At 45.1% G+C, this 20,582-nt stretch overlaps 1 protein-coding gene across 1 annotated transcript in view; it reads left to right on the top strand.

Moving 5' to 3' along the window:
- LOC147697232 (cytoplasmic tyrosine-protein kinase BMX-like) overlaps positions 1–20,582 on the top strand; it is a 619,305-nt gene that overhangs the window by 453,540 nt on the left and 145,183 nt on the right. The window contains exon 18 of the mRNA XM_086936120.1: positions 7,972–8,090. Within this exon, the coding sequence (XP_086792246.1) occupies positions 7,972–8,090 (119 nt within the window). The remainder of the gene's footprint in view (positions 1–7,971; positions 8,091–20,582) is intronic.

Genomic DNA, 20,582 nt, shown 5'->3' with positions numbered 1-20,582 from the left:
AGCACGTGAAGGGAGGCAGAAAGGATGTTCCCCAGAGAGAGTCTAAGCCTACGAGCGGCTCCCGCGAAGCGGGGGCCGCGAGGCGTGGCGAAGTGGCCAGACAGCAACAACACAGGAACAGCGCTTCTTTGCAGGAAGGGTCCCAAGGCTCACTCACTCCACACAGATTTTAAAGAGGAGGAGGAGGGGGCGGGAAAAGGACCAGCTGCGGCCGATCCACGCTGCTAGGAATGCTGGTCCTCGCAGTCCCGCCTCTACCCCTGTTGACCAGATGACAGCTTGCAAGGGGCGCGTTGGTGCTCAAAGCACGTGAAGGGAGACAGAAAGGATGTTCCCCAGAGAGAGTCTAAGCCTACGAGCGGCTCCCGCGAAGCGGGGGCCGCGAGGCGTGGCGAAGTGGCCAGACAGCAACAACACAGGAACAGCGCTTCTTTGCAGGAAGGGTCCCAAGGCTCACTCACTCCACACAGATTTTAAAGAGGAGGAGGAGGGGGCGGGAAGAGGACCAGCTGCGGCCGATCCACGCCGCTAGGAATGCTGGTCCTCGCAGTCCCGCCTCTACCCCTGTTGACCAGATGACAGCTTGCAAGGGGCGCGTTGGTGCTCAAAGCACGTGAAGGGAGGCAGAAAGGATATTCCCCAGAGAGAGTCTAAGCCTACGAGCGGCCCCCGCGAAGGCGTGGCGAAGTGGCCAGACAGCAACAACACAGGAACAGCGCTTCTTTGCATAAAAATTATAATTTATAAATTTGTCTAAATAGATAATAAATCTTGAGATATACCTGATAAATCCTTTTGTCTTCACATTCTCATTGGTTCTACTTGATGTATGATTCAAATATTTGAAATAGATTTATCTTGCTGAAATGGTAAATTTGTTAATCCTGATACAACCTCAGATAAAACCTTGTGTTTCACCAACTATCTTTGACTTGGATCCCTTAGAGACTGCAGTCTCCTTACCAAAAAAGATATGAAAAGGGAATCTTTACGTTTCTTTCGTAGTACCTAACCCCTCCCTTTTCATAAAAGGGTTTCTCCTTAAAACGTTTTTCATGGTTTTGGTTTTCATCCTCATTGTCCTATTCTGACATACTTAGTTATTATTTATTCTTAGGTTTTTTATTTCATTATTTCTTGTTACTTTCTTTATTGGTTTTGTTACTCATTTGGAAAAAGGGAGATGTGTGATGATGTGTTCATGAAATCCCGCTCTGTCATCGAAACCCGAACTACTCGGAGATTCCAGGACAGGCAGTTTCCTCTGAGCCCCTTTTAGAGCAGACTGTTTCCTCTTTCCTGCCTCGAATAAATCATTTAAAAGTAATTGAAGTGTCCGGTGTTCACTCCAGGGCTTCAACAGATAGTAGGACACTTAAATATTCATTTTAAGTATTGCAGTATTTGCTGCAGTAATACCAGGGGTCGGAAATCTGCGATTCCATACAGTATCACTGCACCAAATTTCAGTGATTGTGAGTTTTTGTTGAAATGGGGAATTACTGTTCCAAAAAAGTAATATTGGGTTCTTTTATGGGAAGTTTTCCCCGATTTCAGGGGAGAAATACTGGCATCTTTCACGTGTTTTGTGATGGTGGAAAGTTTCAGCAGGAGAGCTGGTGTGGTTTGGAGGTTTTGATGGACAGCTAGGCTACAGGGTAGTCCTGTGCCTGTGTGGAGGAGCATTGTTTGCTCGCCCCACACTGGTTCAGGAATCATGTAGGAGTTGGTCAGCCATGCTGCCTCCAGCCCCTGCGACTGTATATATTGGCCTTTTGTCTCCGAACCCAGAATTATTGTGCGTAGAGTTTACGGACTTGATAATTCCTTTCACAGTGACTCACTTAAAGTTGTCACTCTAAGTGAAGTTGCACAACTCGTGATGAGGACTGTACCCCGCAGGTCACTATGCGGTGTATATAACATGTGAATTCACAGTAATATGAATGCATCACTGTGCATGTACCACTTCTTCTCACAGAAGTGTGCATACGCGTCTTCTGCTCCTTCAAGCCATGTGTATGAATGAATCAGTATAGCAGATATTCTGTATAGTTAACTTTTAGAAGTCCCACAATTTGTGATGGCCTTATTTTGTCGTTAAGGAACTGTGATTATGAGCTTAGCACTGGCATGTTAGCTATCGTAGTCAGTGGCAGCTTGTAATTTTAGCAGGGAGGGGGAATTTGGGCCACACACGCATACAGACATACACACTCATTTACAAACCTCACTCACAAATTCATCTATTCACACATACAGACATGCATACACCAAACATTCAAAAACATAACTTTCCTGGGCTGCAGCTCCAAGAGGGGGAACCTCAGAAGTGCCAGGAGGGTAGAGACTGCTTACTTCTATCATTGGCTGAGCTTTAGTCAGCCAATGAGAAGCAGTCCCTCCCTTGTCACAAAGTGGAATGGGTCAGTGAGACTGCTGACCCCACCCCACTCTGTGATGAGTAGGGTCACTGATTGACACTCGGCCCAGGGCACTTCATGGTTTAAAACTGAAGCGCCCAGGTCCAATGCAATCACTGATGCTCCCCTTAGTCATGAGGGGGAGGTCCTCAAGGCACTTTTGCCAGGCTGATGAGATCACACTCACAGGGCTGTGAAATCCTCATCCTGGCAAAGTTCAGCTCAAGCAGCCAGGTGCCTGTGTATTTAGCTCATGTAAAGCTCCTGGACACCTGACCTGAACAAGAAGAGTGTTTGTCAGGCTCACCTTTGCTCAACCTGATGCACACTCGACTTGTTGGGGAAAAAGGTGGGTGGCATGGCACCTCTGCTTGTACGGATGGGCCACAGCTGGTCATAGCACATATTGTGGACATTGTGGCACAAAAATACTAGCCATTTTAGGGAACTAGGTAAAATAGGCTATGCGATGTTAAGTGGTGCAAATTGCAGCAGAAATCAACTTTTCCATGTTCAAATTATTTTCTGCATTAAAAAGTTGATGTAATGGCAAATCAGTGAAAATGAACGAGAAGGCGGTATAATTGGGTTCAAACTGTGCATAAACACATAGGTTTACACTGAAGTCAGAAAACTGGCCGTGTGTGAAGTCCTAGCAGCAAATCAATTCAGAGCATAAATATTGGTCAACCGAATACTGCCTGAAGTTCCCATGTGCAATGTATAATTTCTGCAAAAATACACATTTTACGTGACTTATCCTTTAACAGCTGTCATCAATGAAATATCTACTTGAAAGTGTACCTTGAGTACAAACACCTGCACAAAATCCTGCTGTCTAGTCTTTGCAATGTTTAGCGTTGCACTAAAACACATTTTTGTTAACGTGAGGCTGATCGAGTCATCAGTGAGCAAATCTTTATAAGTATGGCACTGCACAATGAATACGGTTCTCGCAATAAAATGACGCACATTCCCACATAGTGATGACCTCTCACTTTTTACTAAATCGGGCCTTCTGCTCGTGGTACGAGTTTCAATTCGGTATTATTTTCCTAGCAAGCTGAGCATCATTTTCACACTTTCAACATTTTTACTAGCCATTGTTCTCTTAGATTACAGACTCGTTTCTGCTATGCATTCATTGTTTGAATCGTGTTTGACACGATTTGGATAGGAACACAAATGATTTATTCCTGAATACAGATAATTCCTTTTGGGTCTAGAAGTAAATTTGAAGTTTTGGAATATTTCCTGGGCTTCTTTTTATTACTGCACTTAAAGTTCATAGCTAATAAGGCCTAGTTAGAAAATGATTAACTATATAAATAATGTATACATACATATATGTATGAATGAAGAAAATGCTTAAAATTATTTTGAACTCGTTTCACACAGTTACTTGACTTAACTACTGTAATGGGGGTGAAAGAACATCATTATCCTTCTGTCCATTTAAACATCACTCTAGACTAGAGGTCTTCAAACTTTTGGATGCCGAGACCCCCCTGTCAAAATTTTCAGGCGTAAGGACCCCCGCCTGACAAAAATTTCTAAACCTGTTGGTAGGGCTACTGGAATTATGAAGCAAGTGAGGACCAAATTATGCGAAAAGCTTGACTAAATTGTGTGGGTAGAAAATGTTGATAGTGTTCTGTGATACCACGTATTTTGGGATAGCATTGCTTTATTATTTTGAAATTTATTAAACACAGTAACACTGAGGAAAGATTTTACCCCATCAGTACCAGTTTATAACTAGAATACAGCAATTAACATCAGAAAGATGTCTAGTCAACCTTTGTGAAGGGCCTCCCACTCCGCAGGAATACGCGCTGCCACATTAGAAGCTCACCTGGCCATGGCTGGGAGAAGCAAGCCTGGCGGTCTTGTGCAGAGTTAAGCACTTTACCCATGCCCTTTTCCTCTCACCCAGTTCCTTCCATCCCTCTCTTCTCTTCCCTCCCAACCCTTGACCCCTCTCTCACATTGCAGGCATTTTCTTTCACCCCTTTTTACAACTTCTGAACTCCCCTTATTCAACCTCTCACTTCACCTTTAATCACCTCTTGCCATTCTGTCTTTTCACTGCCCTCATCTATAACAGTCTTTTGCATTTATCTCATGGCCTCTCTGGCCCCATCACCACCCATGCACCTCAGCACTTCTCATTCACCTCAAGTCTCTCCATTGAAATTTTTGTCTATTTGTATCTTACACCTCTCCAGTCCCCAGTTCATCTTTCACATCTCCCCTTTGGCTTACGCACCTTCGTGAACCAACGTCTCTCTCCCCTATTACCTCAGCACCAGTGCCTAATTTGAGCAGGTGGTTTCTGGTGCTCCGCACTGGCACCTAATTATGCACACTAGCACGATGACAGACTTCCAGATGGTGGCTCTGTCTGTGTAATTTAGAGATGAGCAGAACAGCTGTTTATAAATTCAATACACACTAAATATGATCCCCTCCTGACACCCATGCCATTCTTTATAGCTTTGGGGGCTTGAAAAAGTCTGAATAGTCAAACTTGTACAAGTGTTATGGTTGGTCGTTGCATAGGTATTGTCATTGGCCGCACAGGCCAGGCAATGGTGGGTGGTTAAAGTTGCAGTGGCCTACTGGTGAGGGCCCTGGCATATGTTGTATTACAAATTAATCACTGCTCAGCACACACCCCAATACTCCCTCTCTTCCCCTATTGCTGCTGTCCCTCATCCATGTCGCATCAAATTATCTTTTTAGGTCACAGATCATCTCTCTTATCTCACAGTTTAACAGTAGCCCTCATCTTTTGCTCAAACTCACTTCTTGCGTGTCCGCCCTTCGCTTCAGAACTTCACATTTCACCTCATCCCTCACCTCTTCAACCGAATTCTCCCACTCCCTTGCTGTTCTCTCATCTCTCCTCATGGAGCATACGGGTCGGACCCATATGCTCCTCTCACCCCGTGCCACTCTGCTTATTTTTCCCTAATTCAGGAAGGCATGATTTTTCTATCTCGCCGTTTTGGTGCAGGCAGCGCAGTTATGGAACCTGCAACCTCCTTTGCTACGCTCCCCCAAGAATCTATTATCCTTTAGGAAGATATAAAAAACCTGGCTCCATGCTCTGTAGGTCACCCCATTTGGCTGGTTCTCCTTCCCCTTCTGTTTGTTTCTAGTTTATCTTAAGACAGCAGATGATTATTAGCCCCTGGACACCTTTTGGTAACAGTAATGACTACAAATGTAAATAATAATAGGCAGAAGCAGAGGATCCACTAGACCCAAACTTCAGGGAGGGGGGCTAACACTCACAGCCAGGGCTGGCCCTAGCACTGGTCGCACATGGTGCAACATTCTTTCTACCTTCTCCATGAATACCCTCACTACCATTCACCAACAATACACCTCATCTCTCGACAGCACCTTTCTGACAAACATTTCATTTTTTTATAGCGCTACTCATAGTTTACTCACACTCAGTTCTGTGATGTGCATGGTGCATGTTCTTTGTATCAGGCACTTTATTCTTCTGCACTGTGTGGGTCACAAGAGTGCCCATGTGACTGCACGGTGAGCGATGCAACAGTTGAGAATAGGGTAAAAGGAGTGACTGCAGGATGAGTGAGGTGACTATCTGAATTTGGGTTTGGCTGTAAGTGCAGAGTGGGACGAATTAATGCATGGTTAGTGATGGCCTTGTTTGAGTGAGCTACAGATTGAGCAGTGAGGGGGGGCACGTGAGTCAAGTGTCACATGAGTGCAGGGTGAGTAGTGTGCTCGTGTGACTGCAGTGTGAGGTACAGGGTGAACAATGCACGCGCCTTGTCAGTGCAGAGTGATCACTGTGAGTATAGGGTGAGCGGGTGAATGTTGTGAGTGCATGGTGATCAGTATGAGTGCATTGTGATAAATGTGAGTGCATTTTGATCACTGAGTGCAGGGTGAGCGAGTGAATGTTGTGAGTGCATGGTGATAAGTGTGAGTGCAGGGTGAGCGGGTGAATGATGTGCGTGCATTGTGACCAGTGGGAGTGTATTGGCATCACTGTGAGTGCATTGTGATCACTGTGAGTGCAGGGTGAGCGGGTGAATGTTGTGAGTGCTTGGTGATCAGTGTGAGTGCATTGTGATCAGTGTGAGTGCATTGTGATCAATGTGAGTGCAGGGTGAGCGCGTGAATGGTGGGAGTGCATGGTGATCAGTGTGTGTGCATTGTGATTGCTGTGAGTGCATGGTGATCAGTGTAAGAGCATTGTGATCAGTATGAGTGCATGGCGATTGCTGTGAATGCATGGCGATCAGTTTGAGTGCATTGTGATCGCTATGAGTGCATGGTGATCAGTGTGAGTGCATTGTGATTTCTGTGAGTGCAGGGTAAGCGTGAAAGTGAAGGCGAGAATGAGGAGTGAGTTGTCTGAATGCAGGGTGCATTCCCAGAAAATTGAAGCGTAGGGTTTCAGATATAAGTTAAACTATTGCTATAATGGCATTAATCAGGGATCGAGGGTGGAGGAAATAAATAATGTGCTGATCCTGCAACAAACTTCCAGTCTAATCATTAGGGTTACCAGCTCTTTATTTTGATGGCCCAAAAATAAGCAGTCACCTAAAGCTGTATTTTTAGCACTTATCTGTGAATACTTAGAACAGCAAATATAAACAGAAAGCACTTAAAATGGTGTCACTTTTAATTGTGTTCTAGGGCTGCCTCAATGATCCATGACTGATAATTAAAGAGAACAAAGACAGAAAAGTCACAGAACGAATTATGACATACTTTTTTATTTTTAACTCTATTTAGTGTCAAGAGCAATTCTCTGCAGGCTCTTTAAACAACACAAGACAGGCATTTTTCTTTTGGCAACCCAACTTTATATTCCTTTTCATTAAATGCATTCTCACACTACAGCAGTAAGTGTAAAAATACAAATGTAGGGAAAAGGCAGAGTGGGGGCCCAGGGGGTACTGGAACCATAAAGAAACTAAGCCTCGGTAACCTGTTAACAAAGGCATGTAAATATGCAAATGTTCTTTAAAGACCTGTGAAAAACTCGAGCGTGCCGGAGATAAGACTACAGACACTGCCCAGCCGAGCCCCCAGCAGCGCAAGCTGCACTGCAGCCGCCTGGGCTGAGACACTGGATGGGGGAAGAGGGAAGCTGAAGCCCTGTAGGCCATGGCAGAAGTGTGACTGTGAATGTGCAACCCCCTTTACATCACTCCACGGCCCGCCTGGGGTCGCGACCCACAGTTTGAAGACCCCCTGCTCTAGACTCCTGCCAAAAAATCAACTCATTGAGATAGCAGCATGGCTCAACAGTACAACATGAAATATACAAATGCAGGAAGGTCCATTGAACCCCCAGAGCAAAAGCTGTCCCCCCCCCCCATTCCTTATTGCAGAATTCTCAATTAAAACAAATGCAATATTTTGATCTGACAATTTCAGAACAGTGGCTATCCTTCACGTGGCAATAAACTGACAACTCATTTAGACAGGTGATGCCCACTATTCTGCAACTGCAAACAAGCGGTCTAATTATTGTTTGCTTCCCTTGTAGATATGTGCTCGATGATGAGTATATCAGCTCAGCAGGTACGAAATTTCCAATCAAGTGGTCAGCACCAGAGGTTTTCAATTATTCGATGTTTAGCAGCAAATCAGATGTTTGGGCATTTGGTAAGTCTTTAATTCCAAACATGTATAACTTTCTTTCTCTAATTCATTCATTGCCAATTTCTCTTAATCCTGTAAATCACTCTGCCTATACCTCTTCAGATATATGTACCATATGCCCTGTTCTAGACAGTGTCTAGTGGCACATTCTTCCTGGCATAGAAAACTCCCCATAAGAAAGATGGCATTCCACAACAAATCTTCAGAGTAGGCAGTGATTGCAAAAATGACTATACAGGTCGGCATTGTGTAAAATGAAATGGTCTAATCATCAGTAGGACATACTGTTTCCTGGGTTAACTGTAGAATTTGCAAAAAAGGAACCATGGCATAGTGTTCTGGGACATCGTAATACCGCAGGAGCAGTTAGTCAGTTTTGTGGACCAGTCATTCATATTACGAAAACTAGTTAAATGGTGAAATATGTCCAATCTTGGGCGTATCAGAGCAAACCTGTACCATGCATTTAATAGTTTTAACCGCATCGATGCGGCTGTTATTTTCGCGCTATGTGGCTTTTTTCTAAAAGCTTTTTTCTAAAAGCTCGTCATCCGCACACGCCCCCCGTGGCTGATGACGAGCTGAGCTCGTCATCAGCATCGAAGGGGTTAAGATAAAGTTGCATATTAAAAATAGTTAAAATCAATTGTCTTTTATAACACTGTGTTCAGGGACTTCAAAATTCGGAATAAGATTTTCCAGGTGTGCCATTCCTTCCTTTTTAGGTCTCACCTGCCGATGCGCTTGCGCATTCGAGCTGGCGAGAGATATAGGGGCTTATCCAGAGTTTAACCAAATTGGCGATTTGATGCTGTGCCCCTGAGCTTTTAGGTCAATGCGCAAGTGCATTGACCTAAAATGTGCATGCACATCAAAGCCAGCCACCTGTTCCCCAGCTTGGTGCCGCCAGCAGCTTCTCCTCCCCTAATTATTCACGGCCGGCCGGCCCAACTTTCAGTTTCATGGCCGGCAGGCCGTGTCTCCTTTTATTTTATCTCTTCTTTATTTAAACAACAGTGAGTGTTCATGTTTCAAACTGTTATCCATCTGCACGGCCGTACTGTCACTTTCACGGCCAGCAGGCCTTGTCTTCTTTTATTTTATCTCTTTTTTAATTAAACAACAGTCAGTGTTCATGTCTCAAACTGTTATCCATCTGCACAGAAAAAGAAAATTCAGCAGAGTAATGTGCACGCTTTTGAATAAACCCCATGAAACAAAACTGACACTGTTAAGCAATTTATTATTTTTCGTGATTGCTAATACATGAAAAATTACTTGAACAAAACATCCCCCTTTGAAGTTAGGAAGAGTGACAGGGCCTTTTCCTGCCCCTTTCGAAACCCCTGTCCTTTTGTTGACTCGACGTCCGTGACATGCACCTTGAAAGGAACCCTTTCCCCGTGGCGCTTTGAAACCTCGCTTTCCCCCCTCACCCTCCTGCAGCCCATCTCTGGCTGACAGTTTAAATGCCAATGCTTTCTCGCTGTCTCTGCCTCTCTCTCCCTCCCACCCACATCCATCTCTATTTACAGTATAAACTCCATGTACTCTTTACTCTCGCTGCGGCTCTCTCAGTCTCTGCTTCTCATCATGTCTCCTACCCTCCCCCCCTTCATCTCCGGCTGACAATAAACTCCATTGCAGGGCTCTCTCGCTTACTCTCTCTATACCTCTCCCTCACACCCTCCTCCTCCACACGTCTCTCCCCCCTCCCCCAATCCATCTCTGGCTCACAGTTTAAGTGCCCATTTACTCACACAAACGACACCCAAAGTGCTGGTGCCTTCCCCGTTCATGCCAAGCGGCCATAATTATCTGCGCTATTACAACGAACACTGAAGGAATTCATAATGGAGGGGGGTGGAGGGGGGATCATGGGCCAACTTTGATTAAACTGCTCCAGGTGTGGTATTATCAACTAGTCTTAGTCCATTTAATGTCATTTTTGTTCTGCTATTTTTGCATTTATTTGGGTTTAACATCTCTTTTCAGCCTACAGATTGAGGGGTAGCTAATCCAGTGAGCGTTGCTCTGATATTATTTCCCACAGAATCGCGGTGTTCGTCAAGTCCACTTTAAAAATGTTGCCTGACCCCCGTTTCCTCCTTCTATCGCAGTATCAGTGTTGCTGCTGCTTCTTTCTTTTTTCCAGCCTGTGCTGCTTCTTTCGTTATCCTTCTTTCTGCTCACCTTCCCATTGTCTGTTTTAATTCTTCACCCCACCACTCACTCTGCCATTATATGTGCTGCCCCCACCCAAATTAAACAACCACTTGTTTTTAATACTAGCTGGCGCGCCTTATGTTTTACTGCTTTCAACATGCAAAAGAAGTGGCATGATGCAGAGCCCATTGTGTAGCTAAAACGTTTTGTTTTTGCAAAACGCATACCATGCTTTATCTTTAATACAGTGCCTGCTTTAAAAAAAAATATATATATTTTACCCAGAACGCATACCGCGCTTTTTCTATAACACAGGCTAATACTTTCAACGGAAGCATGGATAAACATACTTTTTGGAGCTGTGCCGCCTTTCTTTTGTTTTGCACTGCAGTGTGTTCCTTGAAGCTGTTGTTGCTTCCCCCCTCCTTCTCCGCATTTTGAGCCCTCCCCCACTCTCCGAGCACAAATGGAGCCTTTCTCAATTAAGCGGCAACGCTCCCTCATTCCTCCTCCTGTAGCCATTCCATGCTCTGCCCAACCACCTCTCTCACTCTCAACACCCCCATGTTGAGGTCTCAGGGGCGCCTACAAGGTACGGTACATTAGCATGTGTACTGCCAGAGCTGCAAAGAAATGCTTCCACATTGTTCCTGAATCAACATTTCCATGTCACCAGAATTGGCACTGAGTGTTGGACTCGTGGCATGGTAAAAAGTCAACGACAGGCTTGAACAAAGCTGTTGTTTTTGACAAGTGCTATTTAACTTGTGGGACTAAGTGCTCAATGCACACAGCATGCAATCAAAGGGCGAGCAGACAAATTGACTTGCCTTCCCTGTCTGCAGAGAGTACTGCCACTTCAGGGCTAGTCTGCTTAAGGACGCTATGTTAACCAAGAGGACTGGAGCGCGACATGAGGTAAATACAACACTGGAATTAAGGAGTAAACTAATCGCCTGCCATAGAATTAGACTTCCACTCCTGCATTCTTGAATCTTCTTTTCACTGGCTCTTCCTCGTCTTTTTTAGCCTTTCAGAGTGACTGAACCAGTTGGAAAAAAATGTATTCCCCTTAAATCTACTTCAGTCCTGCAACCAGCATGTCACACTGAACACAAGGTGGCCTGATCGCTTTACTCCTGATTTTTTTAATACTCTGAAACTATCTATGGAGGTAAAGTGGTTCCTTGTAAAGAGCTTCTTGTTGTGCCCTTCTGCCCTCTGTTAGACTCATTTTTCCATTGTTTTTCTGCCCTTCTGCCCTCTGTTAGACTCGTTTTTTGTGCCTTTCTGCCCTCTGCATCACGACATCAGCACTCAGCGCTACCCCAGCATCACTCAGCATCACCACATTATCACTCAGCACCACCACATTATCACTCAGCACCACCACATTATCCCTCAGCATCACCACAGCACCACCCAGCACCACCACAGCACCACTCAGCACCACCACAAAATCACTCAGCAGCACCACTCAGCACCACCACCTTATTACTCAGCACTACCACATTATCACTCAGCACCACCACATTATCACTCAGCACCACCACATTATCACTCTGCACCACCTCAGCACCACTCTGCTGCACCACCACAGCATCACTCTACACCACCACAGCACCACTCTGCACCACCAGAGCACCACTCAGCACCACCACAACACCACTCAGCACCACCACATTATCACTCAGCACCACCATATTATCACTCAGCACCACAACATTATCCCTCAGCACCACCACAGCACCACTCAACGCCACCACAGCACCACTCAGCAACACCACAGCACCACTCAGCACCACCACAGCACCACTCAGCACCACCACATCATCACTCAGCACCACCACAGCATCGCTCAGCACCACCACAGCATCACTCAGCTTTATTACAAATGTCAAAAAAGATGTTAATATTTCACTTCTGTTCTTGGATTTTCGTCACAATAAAATACACTGAACATAATCTTCACTAAAGTTATTTACAAAAGTTTAAGCTATTGCCATTATAAATTACAATCACTTTTATTTAAGTATTAATTATTTAAAAAAGTTAAAAGCCATTGTTATTTGTAATATCAACACATCTAAGTCACGTAAATACAAAACATGTTGCATTACAAATGCTATAGGTGTCACATTTGCGAAAGTTATAACTATTGGCATTGTAAATGACAAAGCTATTAATTTAGCTATTTTAAAAAACAACACATAAATAAAAAAATGTAATTTATAAGACCAATATCTCAAACTTTCCTAATGCGAGACCGATTACATTTCCAATGCTTGTTTAAGGTATTTCTATAATGGTTACCAGCATTTCAGGCTTCTAAAAGTATTCAAAATGTCCCATGTCACAGCAAAACCACTGGACATAGGCCAATATATATATACTCTTGATTTGAGACAATCCCCTATTATCGCTCGATAAAGGTCTGTATATTCTTAGGTCCAATTTTTATGCACAGTAGATTTGCCTATATCTTGATTAAATCTGTAAGAAATGGAACACTCCGTTTTGTGTGGCATACATACACAGATGTGCTTTTGGGGGTTGCAAGAAGATATCTAAAAAATTAATTTTCTATCAATTGCATATATGTACATTTCTTGTATCCCAATACGCCTGCCCCAAAAAGTGCTATACTAAGGCATTCAGGGCCAGATGTAGGTAGGCCAATACCAGTCGGTAATGGGCAAAAATACCGAATTTCATCAGTTACTGACCGGTATTGGGCAATTAAGATGGAGAACATCAAAAAGACTGAATCGGTAAATACGAATCAGTAATTTACCAAATCGGCATTTACCGATTCGGAATTTACCGAATCAGAATTTACCAAATCGGTATTTATCTATTAGGAATTTACCAAATCGGTAAATAAGAAATGGCAAAAAATGACAATCAAGATTAAGGTAACTTCTAAAATACCGAATTTCATGAAATTCGGTATTTAAGAGTCGGTATTTACCATGTATTGAAAGCAGCTGGTAATCAGGTGCAGGCTATAAAAAAGGACCCAAAATGCAACAGTCTGACCAGAATGGTGGCATTCTACGAGATAGCAAGGCTGCTACGGCTACAGGCAGCAGGAGAGAGGGTCTGGAGATCGGAGGAGCAAGTCTAAAGACAGCGGATAATGCTCTTCCAACTCACTGAGGCAGAGATCTTGCAAAGGTACAGGTTACACCCCCAAACCATCCTGGACTTGATTAGGGACCTGCACCCACTCCTGGAGCACCCAACACCGAGGGTGCACGCCATCCCACCCCATGTACAGGTGCTCTGTAGCCTACACCTGCTTGCATCTGGGAAGGGGTGATTGATGCGGTAGGTAGGGTGTCCCAGAGCTGCCTATCCCGTTTCTTCCTGAAGTTCCTAGAGGCCATGATGCAGAGAATGCATCATTACATCAGCTTCCCTGACACACATGCAGAACTGCTAAAGACCAAGACTGACTTCTATCAACTGGCACAGTTCCCACACGTCATCGGCTGTATTGATGGCACCCACATCCTAATCTGCCCACCTGCTGCCACAGAGTACATTTACAGAAACAGGAAGTCAACCCACCCTATCAATGTGCAGGTAATATGTGATGCCAACAACATCATCACAGACATTGTGACCAAATTCCCGGGAAGCAACCACGACTCCTTTCAGAACAGTGGGATCTACACACGCCTGACAGTTGGGGAATTCGGAGAAGGATACCTGCTAGGTAAAACACTGTGACACACCCTGATAGATATTGCATTTGTATGTGTTGCTGCGCATGTGATCAATGGCTCTATCATATTCCAACAGATGACAGCATAAATGCCGTCTGCTCATTCATCGTGACACCCTACCTGAACCGATCCACGCCAAGCCAGAGACAATACAACGTGGCACACAAATCCACTAGGAACGTTGTGGAGTGCACCTTTGAGCTGTTAAAAAGCTGGTTCCGCTGCCTCCACAAAAGCGGGTCACACGGCAGTACTCACCACTCATCTGCTGTAAGATCATTGCACCATGCGCAATGTTGCACAACCTTGCTACAAAGAAGGGCACAGAGGTGGAATTGTACAATTATCAGGACCAATATGATGAACATGCACTGCCTGACCCCAACACAGCAGGAGTAGCACCAGCAACTGATGGCAGACAGAGACGGGCAGAGATCACGCGCAACTATTTTTGAGAAAGTAAAGAGACACAGATAGGTGGAGTATGTACCCAACGTAGTTTAATTATTGGCACTACGCAGGTACTGAAAGGCACAAATGTGCAACAAAAATGGTATCCAATAATAATGGGAGACCTGGCTCACTTCCCCATTAACCCCTTCGAGGCTGATGACGAGCTGGGCTCGTCATGGTGTAGCCTCCTCAAACACTGATGACGAGCCCAGCTCGTCATGAACAATGGGTTTTTTAAAAAGTCAGCATTCCAGCAGAATCAGAGCAGCGCGCATGTGGTTAAAGGTCATGGAGTGTGGGCAGCATTAGTAATTTTCGGCCACGCCTACCGGTGCCAGATGAAATTGGCTGGCTGTCCTCACTAGGTATGTGGGCAGATATAGCTCCTTGGAGTAGATTAATTGCCTCGCTTTTGAATGAAGTGATGTTGGGTGGAGTCTTTCCTGACTCATGGAGGGGCGCTGAGGTCGTACCTATTTTTAAAAAAGGCTCTAGGGACGACCCAGCGAACTACCGCCCAATTAGTTTATTAGACTCTTCTCAAAAGGTAGCAGGGAAGGTGGTATTGGGCAGGATCATCGAGTGGGCAGACGAAAATCACATCCTGTCAGATCTCCAAGCAGGCTTCAGAACAGGAACAGGCACAATCGAGCAGACGTTCCGCCTTCTAATGATCTATTGGAAAGTGGTGGTGTTGGGAGGGGGCAGTCTGTATCTAGTCTTCATTGACCTACGGACTGCCTTCGACCTGGTACCACGCACGCTTCTATGGAACGTCCTCGATGGGTTAGGCCTCCCCCCCTATTTGCTGTCACTGCTTGTAAAATTTCATGATAGGAATTTTGCCCAAATTAGATGGGGTGCACAGGGAGAGAAAACATCTCGTATCCCCGTGGACAGAGGCGTCCGCCAGGGGTGTGTGCTTGCCCCCACTCTGTTCTCTCTTTATATTAACGGAGTGGTGGAGCATCTTCTACAACAACCATCAGATGCACCCACCCTGGCTGGAAGGAAGATCCCAACGCTTCTGTTCGCGGACGATACCCTCCTAATTTCAAAATCACCGATGGGCATCCAATCGTTGCTTTCCAGCTTTCAAACCTTCTGTAATGAAAGGGGCTTGGCCATAAATATAGGCAAAACCAAGTTTCTAGTCCTTAACCCGCCAAAAAAATCTGTTTATCCCCCGGTCCTGGATTCCGTCCCACTTGATCGCGTGAAAGAATTTGACTACCTGGGTATACGCATCAGTGATACTATGAGCTGGAAGGCACACCATCAAAAAGTCTTCCTTACCCACAAAAGGGTGGCAGGTGCGCTGCTCAAGGAGCAGCGAACATCACCATCAAAACCTATTGGGGCCCCCCTAGATATCTATAGGGCAAGGGTTGTAAGCGCGGCACTCTACGGTGCTGAGCTGTGGGGCATTCAAAAAGTTGACACTCTGGCCCACCTTGAGAACAACTTCCATAAAGACCTAGTGGGTCTGCCCCACAGCACGCCAACAATCCCATTACTGATAGACGCAGGTACCCGGGCAATCTGCGACCAAGCGAAACTACGCCCACTCCTGTTATGGTCCAGAATTTGGAATGTGCAGGAATTAAGTAGTTACGCAGACTCTTTAAACGACATTTTGTCATTAACAGGTTCCCATAAGATCATCTGGCTTAGGGAGGTTAAAAAGCTGCTTTACAAATTGGGCCTAGGAGAGGCTTGGTCCAACAAATCTGCACCCACGAAACAACAGCTAAAGAAGGTCTATTGGGCATGGGTGGACAGTGAGAGGGCCCGAAGCACAAACCATTGTAAATCTGTAGTCCTGTTTTTGTCAGCCAAGGAGTTACCGTTAAGGGAACCTTATCTAGACACCATTCAGAGCCCAAGGGACAGAGCATTGTACATCAAGTTCAGGTTGGGGGTACTTCCATTATGTGAGTTCACGTCCACTTGGAAACCGCCCGCTCAAACTGTACCCTATTGCCCCTTTTGCGATTTAAAGGTAGAGTCTGTGTCCCACATGTTGTTCGAATGCAGCGTCTATGTAGCCCCGAGACGTAGGTGGTTGAAGCCTATCTGCAGAAGTCTGGGAACTCGCTCTCACTTGGAAGCCCTGCGTATTTTACGTACAGATGCTAGACCCTTCTTTTCCACTTGCATGGCAAAGTTCTTGGGTTGGGCTTGGCGTCTAAGAACTGCAAGAAAACTGTTAATCCAGTGAACGAGCCTACCCACCCAATATGCTGTTTTGGATATGAAATGTTTTTATGTTGATGATTGTTGTTAAAAATGTTTTTTAAAGATGTGTAAATGCTTTCATGAGATGTCTTTTATCGAATAAAGCTATTACTTACTAGATATAGCACCAAGGAGCCTGCTGCTCCTCCGCGTCTCAGCAACATGGGGGCTTGTCATGCTGCTCCTACTGGGGCTTTCCTCAGTCTCAGGTACATCCAGAGCAGCAGTATGTGCTGACTGGGCATTAAGCAGCGCCTCTACAGCACTTGTCACCCTTGCAAGACCCCTGGACAACTCAATGCTGCTATGTGCTAGTCCTTCTTGCATGTTGACGCATCGCCTGCAAAGAAAGGAAGTTGCTGTGGCCAGACAGTTAACAGCCTTAGTGTGTTGCTGTGCTTCCTGCCTGTCCTTCCTCCTTGTTGTTCTGTCCTGATCCAGTTTTGTGCACAAGAGAAGCACGGATTGAGGCATGTCCTGCATCCCTGCAGTCATCTCCCTCATACCTGATGCCATCTTTTTGTTCTCATCCGCCAATGCACTGATGCCCTTCCCTATATTTTCCATGTTTGCATTCAGGTGCCTCATCTGGCGTTGCACCGACTGGATGGCCTTCCCCTGCATACGTTGTATCTTCACCATGCTACCCTCAAGCCCACGGAAGACACTGGGACCCTCCACATATTGTGTACCACTGCTGTCTCGGGGGCCTGCAGTGTCTGGTACCTGTGCGGGTACCCTCTGTGCTGGACTGCTGTATGGCAGTGCTTCCTTCCCCAGCCAAGGTTGGTGTCTCATCCCCCCCATGTCACCTGCTGATGTCTCCATTTGGACTAGTGGGGCAACTACATGCCTCTTGCTCTTTTGAGCTGCAGGTGTTGTTTTAGGCAGTGACGCAGGCAGTTCAGGTGAGGACAGTAGTAGAGGGGATCCAGAACGCTCTGGGGAGGCCTGCAGCTGTGGAGACATTTCTAGGTATTGGGAGACTGGCTGTGTTGTTGGTGCACCAGTGTCCTCTGCGCCATTCCCTGCACTTGTGCCTGCCTCCTGGGTGTCGTCCCTCTGTGGTGCACTGCCTTCCTTCTCCCTGGTACGCCTCTAAGATGTCTCGCCTGTGGATATAAAAGCATACATTAGCTCTGTGCTCCTGCAGCACTGCTTATACAATTAAATTCTTATCACTGAACCACTGTAGATATTGCCTCAGCTTGCTTATCACTGATGTGTGTTGCATAACTTGCTGCTTGGTGTGCTGTATGAAATGGTAGGTGTTTCAATGACTACATCTCCCATAATGCATTGCAGGTGTATGCTGCTACCTCTACCGGAGTAGGGTTAACACTGCCACATAGGGGAAAGGGAAGGTGATGGGGTGGGGGTGATTGCTGTGCATGCTTCTTACCTTTTCTGGTGGCAGCCCTGGCTGAGCTGTCTGCATCTCCCAGTCCACAGACGCTCTCTAGTTCTATGGTGGACTCCACTAGCTCCTCCAGCTCAGTTAGGGCAGGTGCACGGTTCCTCCCTCCTCCAGTACGGTTTGCCTCTTTGTGGAGCTCTGCAATTTTTTTTCTTTGTTAAGCTCCTGAGGTCGTACTACCTCTTTTTCAGATCATCTATCTCCCTTGGAGTCACTCCTACAGCATTCACCTTAGACTGTATTTCCAGCCAAATCTTTCATTTGGCAGATTCTGCCACCGTCAGGGACTGCTTCCCAGACAATTTTTGTTGTTCTTTCACCACCTCCTCCACGAGAATCTGCAGCTCCATGCTGCTGAATTTTATTTTTCTCTTCTTCTCTGGAGCTTCCTTTTCACTGGTGTTTGCAATTTTTCTCTTTAAAATGCAAATAAAGGTTTCCTGTGGCTCAGGGACTAAGCTCTGCTCTCACAGCCTCTCCAGAAGCTTCCAATTGCTTCCATCTGCCTGGGTGTAGCCACTTCTTAGTTGGGAGGGGGGTGGTTGCACCTGATTGGCTGACTCCTTAGTTTTTCTTTTTTTTCAATACCCGATTCCTGGAGGCCCATAGGAATGAATGTGAATTACTGATTCGGTAAATACCGAATCGGTAAATACCGAATGACTGATACCGGATTTTACCAATTCGGTAAAAATTAACGAATTTTTACCTATATCCCATTTTCCGATTCTGAAATACCGAATCGGTAAACTTCGGTGTTTTAGAATCGGTAAATCTGGATTACCTACATCTGGCCCTTAGTTTTATAAATCTTCATCATCATCTTAGGTGGGTTAGAGCCCAGTCGTCTCGCAAAACTTCTGAGGGTCATGCAGGCCTTGCTAAGTTGTAGCTTCCTGTTAGCAATGGCCTTCTTCCATAAACTATCCTTGTCAAATAGAATCCCCAGGTAAGAGAAGGTGTCAGTAAAAGCAATATTTGTTCCATTTATTTTGATATCTCTGCATTTCCTATTATTCTCCCCGCACTTCATAATAAGTTTTGATTGGTTAACTTGGAGGCCGAGTTCCTTCATGTATTCAATGAAGTAGGTAAGCAGGGACTGTAGGACCACAGAGTTGCGGGACACTATTTGTGGGAGATGTTTTGAGGATGCCATGAGTTCCACAACTACACTATTTATATATAGTGACATAAGGAAAGGCACCTGAACGCATCCCTGTCTCAGCTCTCTCTTCACGCCAAAAGCTTTGGTGCATTCTCCTCTAGCACCATATCTAACACTGGCTCTACAACTCAAATATAGATCTCTCAAAAAGCTAATGGTTGGTGTCCCCACCCCTATATCATTCAGTTTTATTATAGTTTGGCGTGTATAACTCAAGCAAATGCAGATGAAAGGTCAACAAACGCTAGGTAGATCTTACCCTTTTTGATATTAAGATAGGTCCCAAAAAACATATTCAAATTGAGACTCTGCTTTATTGTCCCCATCCCAGAGCAGAAGCCGTATTGTAGATCATACACATTTTACCTTGTAATTCCACCCAGTCCTCCAGTCTATTCAAGATTATACAACCCTGTATCTTTACTAAAGAATCAAGCAAGGATATTGGCCTATAGCATCCTGGGTTTGAGCGGTCTCCCTTTTTATGTTTAGGTACAATGATGAATTCTTTCTATCATGATAAAAAAACCTGCCGTACTGCTAGCCCTCAGTAGTAGGGTCAGCAAGGGCCCCCATAAAGCGATGTTATCTTTGTATAAATCTAATATGATTGCATCTGGTCCGGGAGCTTTACTACTTTTGCTCGCGTGAATTGTGTTGTTAACTGCCTCTAGGGTAAAAGGAACAATGGAGGCGGTTTGAGAAAAAATGATGTTATCATTTTCGATGTGTCCCTGATCGCAAGCTGGTACTGTGTCAGGCAAGGAATAAATACTAGCAAAGTGCTTTATACATTCTTTCTCCAGAATTGCTAGCTCAATCCTAAGAACCTCATCTGTTCTCAATGGTGAGGAGTTAATTACCCACCAGAAGGCTCTACTATCATTACCAGTAATTGCCCCCTGTAGGGATTCCCATGCTATCTCCCTTAAATATAATTTCCTCTTCTTTACAGCCTGCTTGTATTCAGCTCTACATTGGCGAACTTCAATAGTATACCTCAAGGATTTATCTAATGCCTCCTTTAGGCGTTTGTGGGACGCCTATCAAACTATCCTTTTTCCACCTGTTATTCTGTCTGTCTCATAACAATATGACTCTCCTTTATACCCTGTCTGATATTCAGGAAGGCCAAAATAATTTCTTTGGTAGGAGTGGTGTTATTTAAGCACAACTCAAAGGCTTCTCTGTTCTAGTCAATCAGTTGTTTGAGGAACCCTTTTGGGGTAATCTGTGTCCAGCACAGGGTGTACCCATTACGCCTTGCTAATTCCATCCCTTCCACTTGTGAGGTAGTTTTATCACACCCTTTGTTTAGGTAA

This window comes from Lissotriton vulgaris, chromosome 8 (genome assembly GCF_964263255.1).
Source record: "Lissotriton vulgaris chromosome 8, aLisVul1.2, whole genome shotgun sequence".
Taxonomy (NCBI): domain Eukaryota; kingdom Metazoa; phylum Chordata; class Amphibia; order Caudata; family Salamandridae; genus Lissotriton; species Lissotriton vulgaris.
This window is presented reverse-complemented; position numbering and strand designations above follow the sequence as displayed.